Here is a 21,560-nt window from a genome sequence, read left to right as displayed (position 1 = left end):
CCATAAACTACAGGGAAATCCACTCAGTGAATTCTGAGAAGTTGACAGCCGTGGTAGCAACATTCATAAAAGGCATTTTACAGCATCCAGCATATTAAGAGCATGAAAAGAAAAGAATCATTTCCTATTACTGCCTTGTTCAGATAGCTACAGCTAACTGTTAAGTTAACCGTTAAGTTACAGCTTTCCCAGATTTGGACCAAATCTTAGGATCCTCAGGACCTGACTCTTATCCTGTACCTGAAGGTAGAGATGTCATTCATTTTCATTTTTAGTCCTAATTGTGACTAATTTTGAGAATTCATCCTGTTACAATGGTAGGAGTCAAACTGTTACGACAAACATGGCCCTTGTGTGAAGCATAGTGCTCCACTTTCGTTTGGGTGCTATTCCAGGTATGTCTAACAGTCCTCCTCACAAGAAACACAACTTTCTTTGGTTCAAATAGCTAATAATGATTTGGCATAGAGCAACCACACAGGGACCCTAGCTACATACAATTCAGCAGTACATCAGTTTTTCATTAATAACAGTTCCTTAAGTTTAATCTGCTATTAATAAAATGCTGAAAAGGTAGTGCTTGCATTTCAAATGCTTTCCTTCCTTGTCTGTATCTGTTCTGAAAATGTAACAGGATTTCAAGCGTCAGGTTTGCATAGCTGAACCAGTGGTAGTTTAAAGGATGACTTTGTCTACTGCAAAACTTCTTGCTACAGAATGAAGTAGAGCATGAATTCTAACTAGTCAGCAGCCCGGGGAAGAGTTATACCAGTACTTACTATTTATAGCTCATGGCAACATCCACAAAGTATTTTCTTCTCTGTCGATAGACATTGTCTTTAAATCCCTTAAGCAAGGAAGAAGAAAGTAATTTATAACAAAGACAGAAAATTAGCTGTGAGAATTATAAATCATTAAAGTGTTTATCCAGTACCAAATTATATTGTATTTTGATCAACACTATCTTATGGATTGTAAGAGAAAAATATCTTTTGCCTTTTTCCCCCCACCAAAGTCCCACAGGGGTGTTTTTAAGATACGTTTGTGCATTGGTAGTCATTTTTCCAAGGCACTGAAAAAGCAAAACTGTTTTCCTGTCATTTCATCTCATGCAGGTTTTCCTTAATCTGTATGGAGATCGACAGGCAGGCATAAAGCAGAATAACTGACCTTTTCTTAATACATCTGTCATCACTAGAAGACAGAAGGTGCCCAGAGTTCACAAGTAACTCATTTTGAAGATGCTACTTCAGCAGTTGCCATCTTAACCAACACATTAGAGACTGAGCCAACAGCCTCCAACAGCAAATACACACATTCCTCCAATTTGAGCTGCAGATCAAACGCCCTACATATTAGGCTACAGCAGGTTCTTGCTTTTTGCATATTAAGTGCAAAAGAGCTGTATCACACATACAGACTAGAGTCAGTAACAGCCCTTCAAGCTATTCAAAATCAAAACATTCCCTTCTATATCTACAAAAAATTTAGACAATTTAGGTTTTAGACTACAAAAGAGCTGCCTACTTTCAAAGCAGGACTTGTAACCTCTTGAAGATGGAAAAGAATAGCTATCTAAGTGCCACAACTAGTAGCTCAGAAAGTGCATTTAAATTTCCTCAAGTGCCATGACTTAAATGGGATGCTCCCATCACCTAGACACAGCTGAAAAGTAGAACACATTTTTTCCTTACTGTTCACATATACAGATTTGCAAAGGGAATGAAAACACAATGTATTTTGACTTGAAATGTTTATGAGTTTGCATGAGAAAACTCAAAAGGTATTTTATGGCCCCATAACCAAAGCTGCGCTGCTAGGGCTGAGCAAGGGAAAATGTCAGAGGACTGTAGAGAGAATTCAAGCCTCCACTATCACACAGGACAGCAAATGCCTTACACAACACCCTTCAGGTACTGAGCAATCCAGTGTATACAAGCTGGGAGAACTCCTTGGGAGTAGCCCTGCTGAGAAGGACTTTGCGGTTCTGACTGATGAAAAACTTAACATGAGCCAGCAGCGTGCACTTGCAGCCCAGAAGGCCAATGGTATCCTGGGCTCCATCAGAAGAGGGGTGGCCAGAAGGATGAGAGAAGTGACTGTCCTCCTCTATTCTGCCCTTGTGAGGCCCCAGCTGAAGTACTGTGTCCAGGTCTGGGGCGTCCAACACAGGAATTATGTGGAGCTGTCAGAGAGAGTCCAGAGAAGGCCACAGGGACAAATCAAGGGCTGGAGCACCTTTCCTATGAAGACAGGCTGAAGGAACTGGGCTTGTTCAGCGTGGAAAAGAGAAGGCTGGGGGGAGACTTCATTGCAGCTTTCCAGTATTTAAAGAGAGCTTATAAACATGAGGAAAATCAACTTTTTACATGGATGGATAGTGATAGGACAAGGGGAAATCATTTTAAACTAAAAGAAGGGAGATTTAGATTAGATGGCAGGGGGAACTTCTTTACTGAGAGAATAGTGAGGTGCTGGAACAAGTTGCCCAGAGAAGTCATGGATACCCCTAGAAATGCGTTAAGGCCAGGCTGGATGGGGACCTGAGCAGCCTTATCTATTATCTGTGGCAGAGGGGTTAGAACTTGACAATCCTTGGGGTCCCTTCCAACCCAAGCCATTCTATGAGTATACGATTCATTTTATTTTTTTTTTAAACATGCCATTCATTCAGTTATCAACTTGCTGTGCATAACTATCACGAACTTCATGCACTCAAACAACTGCCTGCCTCCCTAATCTTGCATTTTTGCGGCCTGCTTTCAACAGGGCATAGCACCCTCCTGAGAAATGCTACAGAAGAATCAAGAACGGTGCTATAATCAACACCACTCATATAGAGAAGCTTTTTGACAGGCAAAAACTTGTGACATTTTGGAGCATACGTCTGTCTGCTTAATACCCTTTACACTAGCATTGTTACTCAGCTGTAACATGCAACAGACAAAATGGAATGGATGACAGCATAGGTGACTCAAATGTCCAGCACGTGCAGAGAAATCAAGACTGAAACCACTAGTCAATATGGAATGGGTTAGAACCTAAACTAGTGCTGTACTGATTCCATAATGGAGCAATTCTCTTTGGTCTGGCATCAATACATTACTATGAAGGAACAAAGCAGGCACCAGAACTGGCATTTGAAAGGCCAATCACAGATTTTATAGTTTTTCCCCCATCTCTAATATCTAGCGTGCTGCATACGCTAACAAATGGTGTGTAAATTATGTTCATAATAGTTCCCTCAAGTGTAAAATATATATTCATATAATGCAAATGTCTTTTTTCATTGTCTGTAAAACTGAAGGCAGATTTTCAGTAGAGCACTCAACAATTTAATGAAGGCACCAGCTCAGAACATAAAACAGTATCAAATGGCTCATCACAATCATGAACTCAAGGCTAGAATGAGTCACCATTAAGGCCTCTGTTTGAACCAAATTACTGCTAATGGTTGAAGGTAATCAACAGATTTTTCCATTCTGAGAAAAATAGTAGGTAAATCCTAGCTTGTCACTAAGAAGTATGTGGCAGAAATCAGGACCCAGGAACATGCTTCCCAACTGCAGGCCCACAGTGCAGGAAAAGCTCATATTCAGGTACTTCAGTTCATTCCTTCCTTTCACCTGGGAGCTTCCCATAATACCAGTTGAATTCAGCTTTCAGAGTAGGAATAATACAATAAGTTGCCATTAGTATTGCTCAACCAACAGGTCCAAAGGTGGAAACCTCGATTTGAAACAAGTGAAAATCCCTTAACACAAAAGCTTGCAATCATCTGCTATGTAAAGAATTAGATGTTAAGCATGTACGGACTTGAGCCAAATGGAATAAAACAAACCTTTTTTTTTTTTTTTTTTTTTTTTTTTCTTTTTTTTTGTCTTTTTACACTGAACATTTGGCACCACTGCAGGTATCGCTTATATGAAATGCAAGCTTGACTCCTGTCACTGAAGTCAGGAAACAATATGAGACACCTTCCCATCTGTTGCATTCCTTTCTGCACACAGAAACAGGAATGTGCTGCTGTTTTATTTTGCAATTATCTCCTGAGTGGCCAGGAAGTCTTTTTCCACAATTATTTTTTCTCTGACAACTAAGTTTATATCTATTCTTATTTAAGAGCCACCTGTGACAGCCTCTAAGGTCACAATGATCTAAACTCTTCTCTTTGTCTGAAAACTTCTAACAACCAGCTAAATAAGAAGTAAATAAATGAGAACAGAAAAAAAAAACAAAGTTTTCAAGAGTCCTTTATGGAGGACTTCCTTCTTTCATGTCCAGCTACAGAAAAGGATAATTAATTCATTGGAAACAGTGAACAGAACTAAACACCGACCATGCTCAGAAAAGCACTCAAAACCAGCAGTCAACAGGATTTTTATTTGACTGGCAAAGAATGTGAACAAATTATCTGCAATACAATTGTATTTTACACTTACAGGGTGATCTGCATCCAGCTCAGATCCATACATCAATACTCTTTGTGAACATTTGTCTAATTCAGATATCTTCCGAGGAAACCAAGGGACACAATCAAGATCTGCAGAAGATAGAATGTGAGTTAAATATACTGAATATAAGATTATGGCTATAACTGTGCAAAACATTTGTGAGTCTATAAAACAGCGATACAGAAATAGCCTTGCCTTCCTCATCAGTCCAGATGTTTTCTGGTGGATTCAGAGACACAATGTTAGTTTGAAACTTGAGCAACTGGATTAGCTCATTAAATTCCTTCTTACTGCAGTCACAATCCACAAAAATTTCTACCTCTGAGTTCCTTCTCTTTGATTTTCGTGATTCAATATGAACCATACTCACATGTTTCTCCTGCAGAAAAAAGAAACAATGGGTTAAATATAGACATATCAGTTAGGATTGCAATATTGATGGCATATTCCTCAGGAAAGCTTCAAATGAAGGTCCCCTCTGGTACAGGCAGCCAGCAGTTTCTGATCTTCCACATGTGAATCCACATAGTAGGCAACTATTTCACTGGCACACTCCATAAAGTATGTATACACTGCGTCTTCTTAATTAACACATTCACGCAACAAATCTGCAGAAGGAAAAGACTCCATTTGCTGAGGGCTTTGAATCTGCTGATTGTAGACCAGCAGATTACAGAAGCCAAGCAGAATCATTTTGATGATCTCTTCCTGAGTAAACCAGGCCACAGGACTCCTTTTCAACTGACACAGGGATGATGGTTTCAGACATTCTCTTCTGAAGTAGAGAAAGTGGCTTTGATTAGCCCTAGGTTTAGATGACAACATAATCCCACCCTTCCCATGCTCAAATTGCTCAGCAACTATGTGAATGCAGTTGATCTCTCTGCAACATCTTCCAAACACATTTTAGAAAGCCAAATGAATTGTATGTAAGCAAATTGTTCTCAAGGTAGAGCAGACATATATATTCAGGATTTCGGGTCTGAACCCATTGAATAATTTAAGCCAGAGCTGCACTTTGGAGAGAAGCTGCGTTGAAAACATGTCTCTCTTCCTGCAGTTCCTATTGGCTTACTTAGCCCTCTCCTGCAACAGAAGCTCAGCTCACTCCACTTTCAACATCTGGACAGTCTAGATATCTGCATCAGCCTGGGGAATCTGCACCCAGAACCAAATCCTGTCATTTAGGCTCAGTAACACCCTGTGCTCCCACAGTTATACCCCTCTGATGGTTTAGCATAAAGCGGTAGATTCCAAATCACCTCTTAACATTTTCTTCACTGCACAGACTGAGCAGCCTAAGGTTTTCATCATGGTGCTTTGCCTGAATTGTCCTTAGAAATGCCTTCAAGTCCTCTTCAATGTATTAATAAGGTAAGCAGACTACATAGAGTACCAGCAGTCAGATTGAAAACCACCAATTGCATGGGGATCTATCTGGAAACCAATGCTTCACAATGTAAGTTCCAGTTAGACAGAAAGCTCTGACCCTGCAAGCACTTAAAGGTGCACTTAAATTTATGACCAAACACTGTTCTGCAACAAGGTTGTCATCGCCATCTGACTTTGAGCATATAATTCACACTCTGAACTGCTCTCTGAATCTGCTTCCTTTCATCATGGTCTGCACAAAGAACTTCAAACCTAATTTATGATGCTGAGAATCACACTTTGGAAATCTAAAGTGAATAGTGCGAATATCACCATCACAGTTAAACTTTGTTCCAGAAAATTCTCTGAAAGTCTTAAATGCTTTGTTGAACGACCCATAAAGCCCGAAGTTACACTCTGCAGATTCACTAAAAGTAACTGCACTCTATGGTGCATTAATTTATACCAACAAAGAGCCTGACCTCAGTATTCTTTCTCATCTGATCAGCACAATGATATGTAAGCTTTACCTGAAAAAGCCGGAGAGCTTTCACCAATCCACCAACTTCATTCTTCAAGGAAAACACCACAGCTGTCTTTCCACCTTCAGAAACCGACTCGCCTTTCCCATTTCCCTTGCTGCCTTTTTTCTCCTCATTTTTCCCAGAGCTTGATCTGTTTATCTACAAACAGATAAAGAACAGCAGTGATTCAGTTGCAAAAGGGTATTTCCCAAAAGTAAGTCATATTACATAAAGACAAACTTTCATTAGAAAATAGCTGAATTGAACCTATCCAGACTTAATTTAAAAGTTAATTTATTTACCTGAAACCAGAATCACAGATATACATACACACAGGATATATATTGACTTTTTAGGGCCACGCTATCAAGACTAATAAGGAAAGCAAAAGGAGATGATGGTCTGAATTACCACAAAACCACTAATTGCAGTGATGCTATTCTATCTCTAAATCAGTCCAAGATGATTTTTACTGGTCTGTACTTCTGTATTATATATTGTCAAGAGTCCAATACTCTCTGACCAGCTGCTTTTAGACGTTCCACACATGGGGTGCATAATGCTTAGTACGAAACGTTCTTAACAGACAATGTGTGATGTTACACAGGAATTCAGATTTAGCAGTGATACTTAACACACTGAAAACAGACTACAAATGCAAGTGATACTTGGCAAAAAGCTGCAATCTCAGTAAACAGTTCAATCACAACGTCAGTGTTATTTGCGTTACTGGTCTGTCTATTACTAGTTGTGAGATCACACTCGGTGAGTGGTGCCCAATGTCTCCATGTGTGGATGGAGATCAGTGACAAGTTGTGTCCCTTAGGGGTCAGTACTGGGACCAAGCCTCATTAACTCCTTCATCAATGACATGGACAGCTGTATCAAGTGCACCATCAGCAAGTTTGCAGACAACACCAAGCTGTGTGGTACTTTTGACATGCCCGAAGAACAGGATGCCTGTCAAAGAGACCTAGACAGGCTCCAGCTATGGGCCCAGGAGAACCTCACAATGTTCAATACATTCAAGTGCAAGGTCCTGCACATGGGTCACGGCAACCCCTGCTATCAGTACAAGCTGGGGGATGAAAAGATGGAGCACAGCCCTAGCAAAGAGGACTTGGAGATACTGGTGGATAACAACTTGAACACAAGCCTGCAATGTGCCCTTGCAGCCCAGAAAGCCAACCTTATCCTCGGCTGATGCAGTGTGACCAGCAGGTTGAGGGAGGTGATCCTGCCCCCTTGACTCTGCACTGGTGAGACCTCACCTGGAATACTGTGTCCAGATCTGGAGCCCTCAGTAAATGAGAGACATGGAACTGTTGGAGCATGCCTAGAGGAGTGCCACAAAAGTGGTCTAGGAGATGGAACACCTCCCCGAAAGGACAGGCTGAGAGAGCTGGCGCTGTTCAGCCTAGAGAAGAGAAGGCTCTAAGAGACCTGAGATCAGCCTTACAGTACCTAATGGGGGAGGGAGGACGAGGGGGGCTATAAGGATGAAGGGGACAGACTCTTTAGCAGTGTCTGTTGTGATAGGACAAGGGAAAATAGTTTCAAACAGAAAGATTCAGACTGGATGTAAGAAAAAAAGGCTTTTTGTTTTGTTTTGTTTTTACAATAAGGGCAGCAAGGTAGTCAAACAGGTTGCCCAGAGAGGTAGTGAATACCTCATCCCTGAAGAAATTCAAGGTCAGGCTGGACCAGTGTCTGAGCAAGTGCCTGTTCTAGCTGTAGGTATCCCTGTTCACTGCAGGAGAATTGGACCAGATGGTCATTAAAGGTCCTTTCCAACCCAAACAACTCTATGCTTCTCTGATCTTGTGCTCACCGTCACTATGCTGGGTGTACCCAGTCACCAGAAATGAATATATGGATTAAGGCCACTGATTTTCCTGCTGTTATCCTATTAGTGATGTAGTTTCCATACCCATACTGGGCTGAGCCATGTATTCACTTCCACATACTGGTCAGGCTTAACTCAAGGAGTCATTCACTCTGTAACTCTGGAGAGATACCTAAATCAACAGTTAATCTGTGTAACTGAGGGCAGCCATGTATCTAAAGCAAAGGCCACTCCCTGGTACCCACCAAGATAAGATCAGCTTTCTGCAAACGCTGTGGTCAGTCACATTTGGCCTTATTCATTGAGCTTCACAGGCACATCCTCCTACCCATCACTGCTGAGCCTTCTTCCATTGCTGGGGTTTACTGGTCAGCCATGCTGATTAAATTTAAAATATAAACTTTATGCTATCTGTTGTAGTACAGTTGCTGTGTAATGTCATTTCTCCTGAGAAATCTACGATCTTCTCTTAATCAAGAAGGTGAAAACTTTGCTTCAAATGAGGTTTGCCTCATCCAGTAGTTTCCAAGAAATGTGGACTTTTTTCAGTTAACTTAAATTCCGTTGAGATGCAACAGAACAGCAAGTTGGGCTTTATAAGCTCTGTAGACAGTTCTGATAATACTGACCATGATTTTCAAAAACCAGCCTGCATTCTCCAACCAAGTTGTGACTCAGAAATGCTGTCCTCAGTGAGATGCTCACCACTTTCTAAACAACAGTATCACCTCTAATATGGTCGCTAAAAGACATGAACTTAGAAACTAAGAGACATATACAACAATTCCACAACTACTAACAGTTCTTTGTAAACTGTAGAAAACAATCAAAAATTCCACCCATTCTTTGAACAGGTCTCAACTCTTGGTTAAAGCCAAGTATCTATTCCTGTTTTCTTAGAGCTGCCAAGGTGGGTTATCCCACGTGCAGGATGTCTGTGGCTCTGTCTAGGGCAATGGGCTTTACTAAAGTCTCTCTGTGCTTTCCAAAAAAACATTACGTTTCATAAGGAGCTTTTTGTCCCAGGAAAAAGAGATTAGTAAAGTTTAGTCTAATTCCTTTTCCAAGCTGGACTAATTGAGATAGCTTTCTTAGCACTAAATATTGCTGACAGAGATGAGATATTTGCATCACACCCTCTCAACACAGCCACACGGCACATGTTAAACTAGTTTGCTTTTCTACTTGATCCCAGTCCACTTTGAGGTACTTCCCTCTGCTGCGTGAGACCACAGGATATTCAGCTCCCACTGGACATATATATCTGTGTATATATATATATATCTGTGTATATATATATATATATATATATGTGTGTGTGTGTGTGTGTGTGTGTGCGTGTGTGTGTGTGTATACACACATACATAAAAAGCACAAGAATGCACTGAATTAAAAGAAGGGCTAGTTGAAATGCATCTTCTTACCAAAAGCAACAACTTAAAATAGCACAGGTTAAACTACCCCTACCACATATTCACAGGTCTCTGTGGTCTCTTATCATTTATCAGATCATACTTAAACCATTTGGAAAAAGTAATTCTGTTTGTGAAGACACTCAAACACATTTACTTTTTAGCAATTGAGCTTATATGGTTCTTCCTGCTGAGGGGTTTGCTTGGGGACAGTCTAGTGGAAGGTCACTTTGGCTTTAACTTCAACAATATCTGGGATTTGGCTGAGCAGTTTTCATCTATATGAAGTGCACAGATGCTGTTTATATAGCATCCATGCTTCTTCTCTGTAAGCTGTTTCCAGGAAGCTACACACAGAGGATCACAGTCATCCTGAGCACCTCAGTACCACTGATTCCTCAGGGAAACAAGGGCACCTGTCACCCTCCATGACTGCCTAAGGTTCAGCACTACTTCAAAACAAGCATTACCTGAAGTGATGACTGAAAGCCTCTCTTGAGTGTAAGAAAACCAGATTAGCTAATCATCACAAGCCCAACTGAAGAGGCTAGGATACTGCAAGAGCTCAAATCTTATCAGCCATGCCTATTATTTAATCATAAAGTGTTTTAATGGTAAGCAGATCAACCATCCTAATGAAAATGAGTTGCCTGGAGCAAGTGCAAGTACTCAGGAGCAAAGGAGTGAACTACAGAATAACTCAAAGTAACTCAAACAAAATATGTAAAACAGACAGATTCCATTTAATTCAACATTTCTGACAGAAATAAAGCACACACAAACAAGGATGTTACACGTTTTCCTGTAAGGCCAGTTCACAACTGGTACAAGCAAACACATCCCGTGGGTTCTACTCAAATTCTCAAAGCCCCCACACGCTGCAGATCTGACATACAACTTTATGGGCTCTGAGTTCTGAAAACCCAAAACGTTCACCCCATTCAGAGCAGATGAGAACATCAGCACCCGTTACAGACAGAGTAAGCCTACTCGGAGCCGATTAGCGGTCCGGCTGCACCGCTGCTCCCCACGAGCACCGCTCCGACCGCCGCTTGCTGCCATCAAACACATTCCAAGAGTGCTGCGGTTACAAACCGCTGCGAGGTTTGTAAGCGCACTGGCACAGCCTTGGCGCTCGGGAACAGCTGTGCTGGGCTCCCGTGTTCTGACAGCACTGCAGCAGCGCGGCTCACCCTCCGTGCATGCCTTCCTAGCGAAACTTTCGCTGTTGTTTGAGGACACCCTCGCGGCAGCGCTGGGAAGCAGCACCCGTTGGATTCTCAGCAGCCGCCAGCGATGCCTGCGGCCGCAAAGTTAAACCCGCGGGCCGGCAGCTCGCTGCCCTACCTCCGGATCCCCCCGCCACTTCTGTCCCAGCCCCGCCACTTACGGTGAGGCCGCCGGGGCGCTCCTCCGGCAGGGCCGAGTCCAGCGAGAAGCCCCTCCGCGCCCAGTACTTGCTGGAGAACATCATCATGGCGGGCTGCATGGGACCGGCCGGGCGGGGCAGCGCCACGCTCTGCTCCTCGCTCGCCGCGCCGCCTTTTATCCGGCCCCGCGGGGGCTGACGGAAAGCCGCCGAGGGGGGACCCGACGCCGCTGACGGAGCCGTGTGCGGGCGGGCGTCCTCGGCCTCGCTTACCTCATCCGCAGAGCCTCGGGGCAGCGGCTGCAGCTCCTCACATCTCAGTGATACTCAATGAATAGCCCACCGTGGTGGCCCGCCTTGAACCCAACCGCAGAGCCCCAAACCGCCCCGTGTTAGGAGCCCCACCAGCCGGCTTTGGGCAGCCGGGATGCAGGTGGCCCTGGGGAGCACGTGTGGACACGGACAGCGGGCCTCAGTACAACACCAACGATAAATAAATAAAAGGAGTGGAAAGTTGCACAGAGTTATTTCCACGTCAGCTTTGATGTGAGGAATTCTTTCATGTAGAAACTCATCTTTCCTCATTTCTTTTTATGTTCTTCAGTGAAAAATGTAGGTAGGTTCAGAGAGGAAGCATTAAGGGGTAGGAGATCTGTCTTATAATGAAAGGCTTAACAAACCTTCTGTATTAGAGAGCGATTGATGACATGGAAAGAGTACTTCCACTGAAAAAGGATGCTTAACTGGAGAATGGTTTTTAGCCGAGGCAGCGACAGCTGTTTTCTACCTCAGCTATATAAGGGCCAGGCTTGATCATAAGATTTTCTTCTAAGCACAACATCAATAAAGCAATTAATTATCTACGGAGGTGAAACAGTCCAGTATGGATCCTCCAGGTCTGTTTTTGTATTGGACAGCTTCACCTGTCTCTGAGTTGCTTATGTCTTAAGGGTAAAGGTTTTTTCTAAAGAATTTGCTTCCTACTTAATATCAGGCCTATAGAGCCTCACAAATTGTAAATGAGCAGAAAGTAATTGCTAAGACAATAACTTGACTACTTGTGAAATAGTTTTAGGATCTTTTATTTCTCTTATACCCGCACACTAAAAACTAATACTCATTTTGTCACTTACTGTTGTCACTTTTTCTTCCTGTTTTTCCCCTCTCCACATCTCTCACTTTCCAAAACTTTTCCATTGGCTACTTTGAGTAAGCTGTACAGTGTAAACCGAACACCACAGCTGGATTGGGAATGCTCTGTCAGTAAGTTTGTTCAAATACGTGCTCACTTTTCTCTGTTCTGAAGCACCGGTAAAATGGTCACTGCTTCCCCTTGGAAGTCTCCAGTGGTGCCTTCCCTGCAGCAGCCTTCATTGGCATTTCATGGCATTCACATACATGCAAAGATCACATGGATTAAGAATGAAAAGTTAAAATCAGACTCTGAAGCTGAAAGACTGAGCAGAGAGCTACTCAAGGAAAGTAGCAGAAAGGCCTAGTTCTCATGGTGCTATGTTTTACGCTACATCTAAGGCTCAGCTTTAGCATGCTCACTTTATGTAAAGTCAGTGTCTCTATCCTTGCTAGACTCACTATCTTTTACCTAACATTTACATACCTGCATCTCTGAGGAACCCTTTTTGGTCATAAAAAGAGACCATCTCAAAAGGACAACAGGAAGTTTTATACTGTTTCGTATGATGAGATCATGATGCTTTTGTATGATGAGATCATTTACCACAACTAACAAACCAGCAAGAGTTTCAAGTCTAAACCAGCCCTTGTCAGACAGATGAGCCCTTTTGTAAAATGGAAACATATGTCTGATGTTCAGGACTGAGTTGGGATCACAGCTGCTCCATGTAATAATGGTTCTTCCTTTTGCTTGACAATAAAATTGCATAATATTTGGTTCCCTTACTTGTGCCTGTAATGGAAATCAATCATTTTTGTCTTGCTAACCCACAAAGTTTTGTTTAATTTTTCTAGTTGAGGGAAAGATGGATGTCTGCAGGTGTTAGTTCTGTCTCATACCCAAAGTTACCATGAAATACTCTCTTTCATGTTTATTCATTATTTTTAATCATAGGAACACAAGACAGGTCTTTGGATTTTGATATTCCTGTTGGCTGTGCCTGAGATACCCAGACATCATTCCTGCTATTGAACAATTTGCAGGAGAGATATTGCTTAGCATTCTCCAAATGTTCCAGTGATGACAACAAGCTCTACTGAGCAGTTTTTTCTCCATCATGATGACAGAGCGCAATTTTATCTGCTGCTAGATGCTAGTTCTGCAGCTCGACACCACACAAATCTGAGATGACCCTGCTACCCTCAGCCTTGCTAATGATCACAGCTCTGTCTGGCGGCTGGATCATGGCAAAGATTTTCTGTCTGTCATAACCTCTTCAGAATGACTTGTGAATGCAAAACAAACAACAGTGTGTTGTGTTGGCATGAACTATGAACAGGTAGGCACGAGACGTGTGGTTCAACTGTTTTAGCCACACTGACTCCCCATGACTGCCACAAAGAGATTGACAAGAAAGTATTAGTTTGCAGCTCATTCTGTAGGTGGACTTTTCCATACAAATTACATTGAAGGACACACATTTATAGACTGAAAATGTTTGTTCCTTTGTTCAAGTCCCACTAAAATAGAGCTGATATATGGCTCTGGGAATAGTGCTAAGCTAGAGGGTTTGTTTAGAGATCAATCCATTTCTCTGTAGTTCACAGTTCCGTATACATAAACCAAGTAAAAACTTAAAATTGCTGTTCAAAAAAAAAAAAAAAAAAGGAAAAGAAAAGAAAAAAATTTGAAGTTCATTGAAGTAGCTATTGAAAGATATCTATTCTATAACGTATTTCAGAGTGCCACATGACAGTATTGCTCTGTAAGTTCACTGAAGTAGCTATTCAAAAATACCTATTCTGTAACATATTTCAGAGTGCCACATGGCAATCTCACTTTGGAAGATGCACTTAATGTTTACAGTAAGAAATAAATGTACCTTTCTAGCACACAGGGATAAGCTCACTTTCATTTCTAAAAGTCTTCTTATTGCCTATAATCAGAAGTCAAGTAACTCTAAGATCTCTAGTTTACGCACATTTTCCTTCCTGTTATGGGAGAACAAAGTCAAAGTTGACTGAACTCCTAAAATGTATATTATGTAAGAAACACAGAATTCAAGTGGAAAATTAGCTCTAAAATTGAAGTAGATCTGTGGGGTGTTTTCAAGTTTCAATCATTTTCTTCTTCTTAGAGGCACTGACAGTCCATTTCAGCATAGCTTTTCTTAAATCTGTTTGTAAAATAGTTTGCAATAGTTTCATGACGTATACTAGCAATGATAAGTCCTTCTATTTGATTTTAGCAGGAAGATAAAATTCACAGTGCACAGTAGAATCATAGAATGGTTGGGGCTGAAAGGAAAACTTAAGATCATTCAGTTCCAACCCCCCTGCTGTAGGCAGGGACACCTCCCGCTAGACCAGGTTGCCCATTGCCCCATCCAGCCTGGCCTTGAACGTCTCCAGGGAGTGACATCCACAGCAACACTGGGCAACCTGTTCCAGTGTCTCACCATCCTCACAGTAAACAATTTCTTCCTGATATCTAGCCTAAATCTACCTTCTTCCAGGATAAAGCCTTCTTCCCTTGTCCCCCTGCTGTATGCCCTTCTAAAATGTCCCTCCCCAGATTTCCTGTAGGCCCCTTCAGGAACTGGAAGGCCACTATATGGTGCCTCTGGAGCCTTCTCTTCTCCAAGATGAAGAGCCCCAGCTCTCTCAGCTTGTTTTTTTAAGGGAGGTGCTCCAGCCCTCTGATCATCAGGCCCTCCTCTGGACCTGCTCCAACAGCTCCATGTCCTTCTTGTGCTAGGGGCACCAGAACTGGACACAGTACTTCAGATGAGATCTCACAAGAGCAGAGTACAGGGGCAGAATTGCTTTGACCTGATGATCATGCTTCTCTTGATGCAACTCAGACTACGGTTGTGTACACCAAGAATTAATCTGAATTTATCTCTGCTTGCCAGATCACCATGAAGTCTTTGTCTACAGGCTTCCTACAGTGGGAAGGAGAACTTCCAAGTCATCATGTCAGAAAGAAATGAAGCTATGGAGAAGTATCAAAAGAGGCATAAACAAAGGTAGACATCACAGAGATCTAAAAATTGAAAGAAGAATATTAACTCAATAAAAGGTCAAAAGTGCAGGGAGAATAAGAACAGACACATTTATTATTACTGCAAGAGATGATGACACAAGCAGAAAATTGAATTCTTATAACATAACCAAATCATAATTTACGCAGGGCTTTGTGAAATCGTTTACAAGTGGACTAACCAAGGGGCTTCTTCAACAAGGAAGGAAAGATGTACAATTCCCAGGTTACCAAAGATGGACATGCTAACTCTTACGTACGTTTCTCTAAATGAGAAACGTGTGATGCAAACGTAGATTTTATTTTAAGTCATGAAGATGAAAGAGGCACAGTTTTTCAAGCAGCTAACAAAATTATCCCAAGTTCTAACAGCAATAAGGGGATTTTAATTCACGAACAGCTGTTGTTTGGTATCTACCAAATGATAGACTAACTAGGAAGATATGGAAATACAGGTGATAAAATTTGGTTCAGGATTTGGAAGAAAACAACAAAAGAGAAAACTCTCATAGATTGGATATGAGCCAGCAGTGAGGAATGTGTTGAAAATATTATGTAGAATGGGAATTACATTGTCTTTAGCAAAAGAGAGGTCAGAAAAGAACGCAGAAATGGAGATTTTCTGAAAAAGATCTGAAATTCAGTGTTATTACAGCCTTCTAAAAAAAGGAAACCCAGTGTAGAAAGACAGTTCTTTCCTTCTGCTACTGGTTTTGGCTTGAGTAGGGTTAGTTTTCTTCATAATAACTCATAAGGTGCTGCATTTTGGATTTGTAATCAAAATCGCTTGTTAGTGATGGTTGTTAGCACACCAATGCTTTACTATTGCTGGGGGATGCTTACACATCATCATGGCCTTTCCTGCTCATGCTGCCCTGTTAGTGAGTAGGTTGTGGTGCACAAGAAGCTGAGAGGAAACACAGCCAAAACAACTGACCCTGACAGGCCTAAGGGCTATCTCACACCATGTAGTATAATGACCAGCAATAAAAATATGGGAAAAGAGGAGAGAGATGGGACATTTGGAGTTAATGGCATTCATTTTCCCAGGTGGTTACACATGATGAAGCTGCGCTTTACTGGAAACAGCTGAGCATCTGCCTGCTGATGCAAAGTAGTGAATGAATTCTTTATTTGCTTTATTTATGCACACATCTATTGCTTTATCTAATAAGCTTTATCTTGACCCGTAAGTTTTCTTACTTTTACCTCTTCCCCGTTCTACTGGGGCTTAGCTCCCCACTTGGGCTAACCTACAGCACTCACTAAAGGTAGAAGTTACAAGTTCAACTGGGAAACTATTTCACTGAAGAGAGAGTGCAGTCCTCTACTACACTTTTAGTACTAGTACTACTATGATACTACTAGCATTATAAATCATTAGTTTCGTTGCTGCCTATTCAAAAATGTTACATGCAGAAGATGAAAATTAGGACTGAGCTTTTAAATATGAACAGCATAACATGTTGATGTGTAAGATGCTGAAGAAGGTGCTGGAGCAGGTCCAAAGAAGAGCAACAAGGCTTGTGAAGGGCTTGGAGAATGTGCTCTACGAGGAGAGAATGAAGGAATTGGGGCTGTTTAGTCTGGGGAAAAAGAGGCTGAGGGGAGACCTTATTGCTCTCTTCCAATTTCTAAGGGTGGGGTTGGTCTCTTTTCACTGGTGACAGGTGACAGGACGAGGGGAAATGGCCTCAACTTGTGCCAGGGTAAGTTTAGGTTGGATGTCAGGAGACACTTCTTTACAGAAAGGGATGTTAAGCACTGGCATAGGTTGCCCAGGGAGGTGGTTGAGTCGCCATCCCTGGATGTGTTTAAAAACCATTTGGATGTGGTGCTCAGGGACATGATTTAGCGGAGGGCTGTTAGTTAGGGTAGTATGGTTGGGTTGTGGTTGGACTTGATGATCTTCAAGGTCTTTTCCAACCTGATTGATTCTATGATTCTATGATTCTATAAAAGCTGTGGTACAAAAATTCATAGTAATTATTATAGGACCTCAAAAGACTATGATTTTTTCTATAAATACAGTAGCAGTCAGGAAAAAAAAAAAACAAAACCACGAAGTATTACCCCACAACTGAACACAAGAAAATGACAAGACAATAAATAATTTAAAATGGCCTAAGTATTTAATGCTTTGTTTTTGTTTTTGTTTTTTAATTATTCTTTGCTAAAGAAATCCACTGTGACCAGTGGTCTATCATATTTAATAGCAGGGACAGAGAGATAAGCTCTCAGCTTTTTGCAGGATAAAACAACATTGGAGAATAGTTGGGTAAGTCTGATGATAATGAATGGCTTGGCACAGAAACCATGCTAGCAGAATAGACTCATTAAATCTCTGCCATCAATAATTGTTTTGAGAACTCAGAGAATGGAGAGGTGGCAAAAGACTCAGAAAAGACCAAAATGACATAAATCTTTGAAAAGATATGTGGGAGGAAAGGCTGAAGACTTATAAATCTGTCTAATTTTTTTTTTCTTTTGGAAAAACAGTAGTATTATTTGCAAGCACCTAAAAGATAACAGATGATTAAACAGTCAAGAAGGATTTGCCGAGAACAGACTGAGTCAAGCTAATCTCATTTCCTTCTATGACAGTCCTGTGGATCGAGGCAAAACAATTCACGTCATAAATCTTGGCGGTAGTGAAGCATTTGGCATAGTCTCATAACATTCTCACAAGACAGATAAGGAAAAGATGAAATAGATTAGACAAAAGGGCAGGTTTGCTGTTAAATGGAAGGGTGTAAGGAACGGGAGAGACACAAGTACCTGTCCCCATTCCTACACTGTGTAGCAGACCATGTAGTGGCCACCCTTAACTTTCTACTATACTTAACTTGGGGGTGCTTAGCAGTTAAAAAAATTAAGCAGATCTTGGATGTGTGTTGTTGGGGAGCTTCTTGTAGACCAGCTACACAATTATGAGAAGGCAGAACTCACATCAAGGGAGTCAGAGGTTGCAGAAAATCATCACCATTCACTCTACCTGGAAGCATACAATACACAAAATGTACAAACATACGTGTTTAAGTAAGATTCTGCCATATTTACAGAGATAACCTCCAATCCTGTTCAATGCAGGTAATCTCATTCAAGCTTCTATGTCTGGTTTACATCTCAACAGTGGGGAAAATAAATTATATGGACCAACACTTGTCTGGATGGTAGAAAGAAAAATGATTAGTACAGGAAGAAAAAAAAAAAAATAAGAATAAGAAGTTATTCCAATTATGTTTGTCCTAAGCAGAAGTAAAGACAAAACTAGGAACATAGAAGATTGCTGGAAGGAAAAAAATGTTTCCATGTCAGTATGGAGAGCAGAAGATTCACCATACAGCAAAGGCTTCTAACAGCAAGAGCAAGGGCCACGGAACGGTTGCCTGCAGAGGCTGTAGATGCAACCTTACAGGAAGCCTTGAAGAGATTAGACAAGCAGCTAGCAGATGTAAGATACACCTTCCAACAGGAGATACTCACTAGTCTATTGTTCATGAGCTTTTAGAAGTGCCTTCCAGTATTGCAAATCCACGATTTTAATAAATACAGGTATGCACATATCCAGGTATATACACACAGTGAAAAAATGTGCAGTATGATTGGAGACAAGAGGTATTTAGCTCTGAAATATATCAGGTCCTCTATATGATCCACTGCACACCTGCACAAATGGATCCCGCCACCACAAGCAAGCCAGCAGTGCAAGGGAGAGAGCAAGGAATCAGGACTGACACTTTCTCTAGCTATAGTCATACTGGTTTGCTGCTGGAAGAATTACCAGGACTTTGAACCCAAGTGCCTGTATGTTAAAGACCTTGGTCTCCTATGTCAGTAACTTTAAAAGTCAAATCAGAAGAGCACGTGGAAAGCTCTCCAACACCAACACCCAAAGCTGGCCCATGCTCACATAACCCAAAGCACAATTCCATCTAGGATTCAATCACCAGAAGCCTATGGGAGAACTTTCTGGTGTTATGTGGAGTTATGACATAGAACAACTGAATACAAGTTGCTTCTGTGTAATACAATCGTTTCTGTATCCAATCTAAATGACCATTTAAGAAGTGTCAACTTCAAGAGAAAGGATTAATTTATTTCTAGCTCAAGGTCAGACACCACGAAGAGCGGCCGTCATCATTTCATACTGTGTCTGGCCGGGATGGAGTGAGCTTTCCCCATAGCAGCCCCTATGGTTCTGTGCTTTAGATTTGCAGCTGTACACTGCTGGTAACACTGATATTCTGGCTCCGGCTGAGCAGGCTGTGTGCAGCACTGAGGCCTTGCCTCCTCTTAATCAAGGGGTGGGCACAAGGTTAGGAACACACAGCCATGAGCTGGCTCAATCCAACCGAAGGGACATCCCTTGCTGTATGACGCTGTGCTCAGCCAGAGAAGCGCAGGGAGAGGAGGAGGAAGCAGGGACATGTGCAGTCACAGTGTTATCTGTCCACACGTGCTGAGGCCCTGCTTTCCATGCGCCAGCTGGACATTTGCCTGCCTGTGGATGTAGATAATGAAATCCTCGTAATGCTTTGCTTGCAGGAGCACCTTTTGCTTTCCCTGTTAAACTGCCATTGTCTCCATCCATGAGTATTTCCACCTTCCTCCATACCCATCTCCAGAGAGAGCCTGGATGGGCACTCTGCTGGAGTCAGCCAGAGGAACAGTGTGGCCAGCAGTCTCTCTTTGCCTGGGCAAAAAGTTTGCTTCTACACAACAGGGCCCTACAGTTCATTAGAAATATATCTGAAAGGCATAAGAACTAACGTTACAGTAGGGTGTGTAACCTATATAATCAAAACTTACATTATAATCCAATTCCTTCAAAACATAACCCATCTGGAAGACTTAATTTATTTGAATTACATGGAGTTTGAAATACATATTGACTCAATTCTGACATTTATTTGGGATGAGGTAAAAACTGACATCCTACAAATTATTTTTTTGTTTAGAATGCATCAGGAAATTCAATTTGTGCAAAGATACGGCTATTTAACGTGAAAATATAGCACACATTCTCTGCAAAATGTTTATGGTTAAAATCCCCACTTAAATGAAAAGTGGAATTAAAGCTGAACATATACAAGGCCTGCAATGCAGTGACATTATAACGCTTAATTGAATAGCAGACATTATCAGATCCTACTAAACATGAAGCATAATTCATTTTTGTTTTTTTTTTTAACACCATTAGAAGAAAAGCATTTGAAAGCATCTTTAAATCAAACATAACTGCACATGCATATGAAATCTATCTGCTAGGTTAGGTATGCATCTTACTGATGCTCACATGCAGTACGTGCTTCAAATCCAGGTGCCTAACTGCATGAGAAGAACCAAGGGTTGGGATGCCTGCCTTAGGCACACCATCCATAGAGCATCTCAGAGAATTTCTCCTGTATGAACAAGTGCTGACCTCTGTCATCACTTTCACACAGATGGAAGTGGCACCAAGCATGATCTCAAAGTGTTCAGAAAGCAGCCAAAAGGCTGGAAAATATATTCCAAGATATTTAGTCAGCTACAGAAAAATAACATTACCAGGCAGCTTCCTACAGCCCATGAACCAAATAACTTCTATTTTAAGCTGTATCTGTGTAAGAGTATTGATCAAAACTGATTGTTTTTCCTCACAGCCCACTTTGTCAATCAATTCTCAGATGCACTTTTAAAACACCAACAACTTCATTAGTGTTTTCCCCTGTTGTCTAACAAGGATCCTTTTGAGGAGAGCAGAGATGTTGCCTACAGACTTGGTTCCCAACTTGGTCAGGCTTCACTTGCATTACACTGCAGTATGCATCAATTGTGCTAGTGCTACCAAGAATTCTGTTTATGGACTAAATATTGAATGCCAACTCATTTACAATAAAATCTTTTTTCTTCAATTTTAGTAACAAAAATCATTTCAGGAAAGTGAAAAAAAAAAAAAAAAAAGCATCTCAAACATATTTTGAACTAAAACATTATCTCAGAAAGCTCCAAAGATACCTTTTACTGCTGACAATTTTCTGCAGTGGAGATTTGCTTAGGTGCTCAGTAATCTGCACCTGAACCAGTGAGGAATCTCACTGCTTAGGCTGACTGGGAGCCAAAACATATTTCAGCATGGAATATGTGGGGGAAAAGAAAGGAGAAAAAAAAATCCCTTAGAGCAGCTGAAGAAGCACTATCAGCATCATTAGTTTCTCCACCAGAAAAGCACAAATATGCTATGAAGAAATTGTTAGCAACAAAGCTGGGCTCATTGACTGCCTTCATTTTAATTATACTACAGATGCAAAAAAAAAAAAATTGCTAATATAGTCAAAATCACAATATTTCCACACCAGGTTCCTAAAGCAATCAGGACCATAACGTGTTATGTAGCCTTCATTCAATCACCCACAACAGTGAAT

General features: G+C 41.4%; 1 protein-coding gene across 1 annotated transcript in view; it reads right to left on the bottom strand.

Annotated features, from left to right (window-relative positions):
- Positions 1–11,096, bottom strand: part of TPH2 (tryptophan hydroxylase 2) — a 50,890-nt gene extending 39,794 nt beyond the window's left edge. Inside the window, exons 1-5 of the mRNA XM_042816007.1 lie at positions 10,998–11,096; positions 6,356–6,508; positions 4,650–4,833; positions 4,443–4,543; positions 780–847 (exon numbers count right to left, since the gene is read on the bottom strand). Coding sequence (XP_042671941.1) covers positions 780–847; positions 4,443–4,543; positions 4,650–4,833; positions 6,356–6,508; positions 10,998–11,096 — 605 coding nt within the window. The remainder of the gene's footprint in view (positions 1–779; positions 848–4,442; positions 4,544–4,649; positions 4,834–6,355; positions 6,509–10,997) is intronic.
- Between the last annotated feature and the right edge of the window lie 10,464 nt (positions 11,097–21,560).

Source organism: Centrocercus urophasianus, unplaced genomic scaffold (assembly GCF_019232065.1).
Source record: "Centrocercus urophasianus isolate 14NV4802_14NV808 unplaced genomic scaffold, USGS_Curo_1.0 seq_15, whole genome shotgun sequence".
NCBI classification, from domain to species: domain Eukaryota; kingdom Metazoa; phylum Chordata; class Aves; order Galliformes; family Phasianidae; genus Centrocercus; species Centrocercus urophasianus.
The sequence above is the reverse complement of the archived record's forward strand: the minus strand, read 5'-3'. Positions and strand labels throughout refer to the sequence as shown.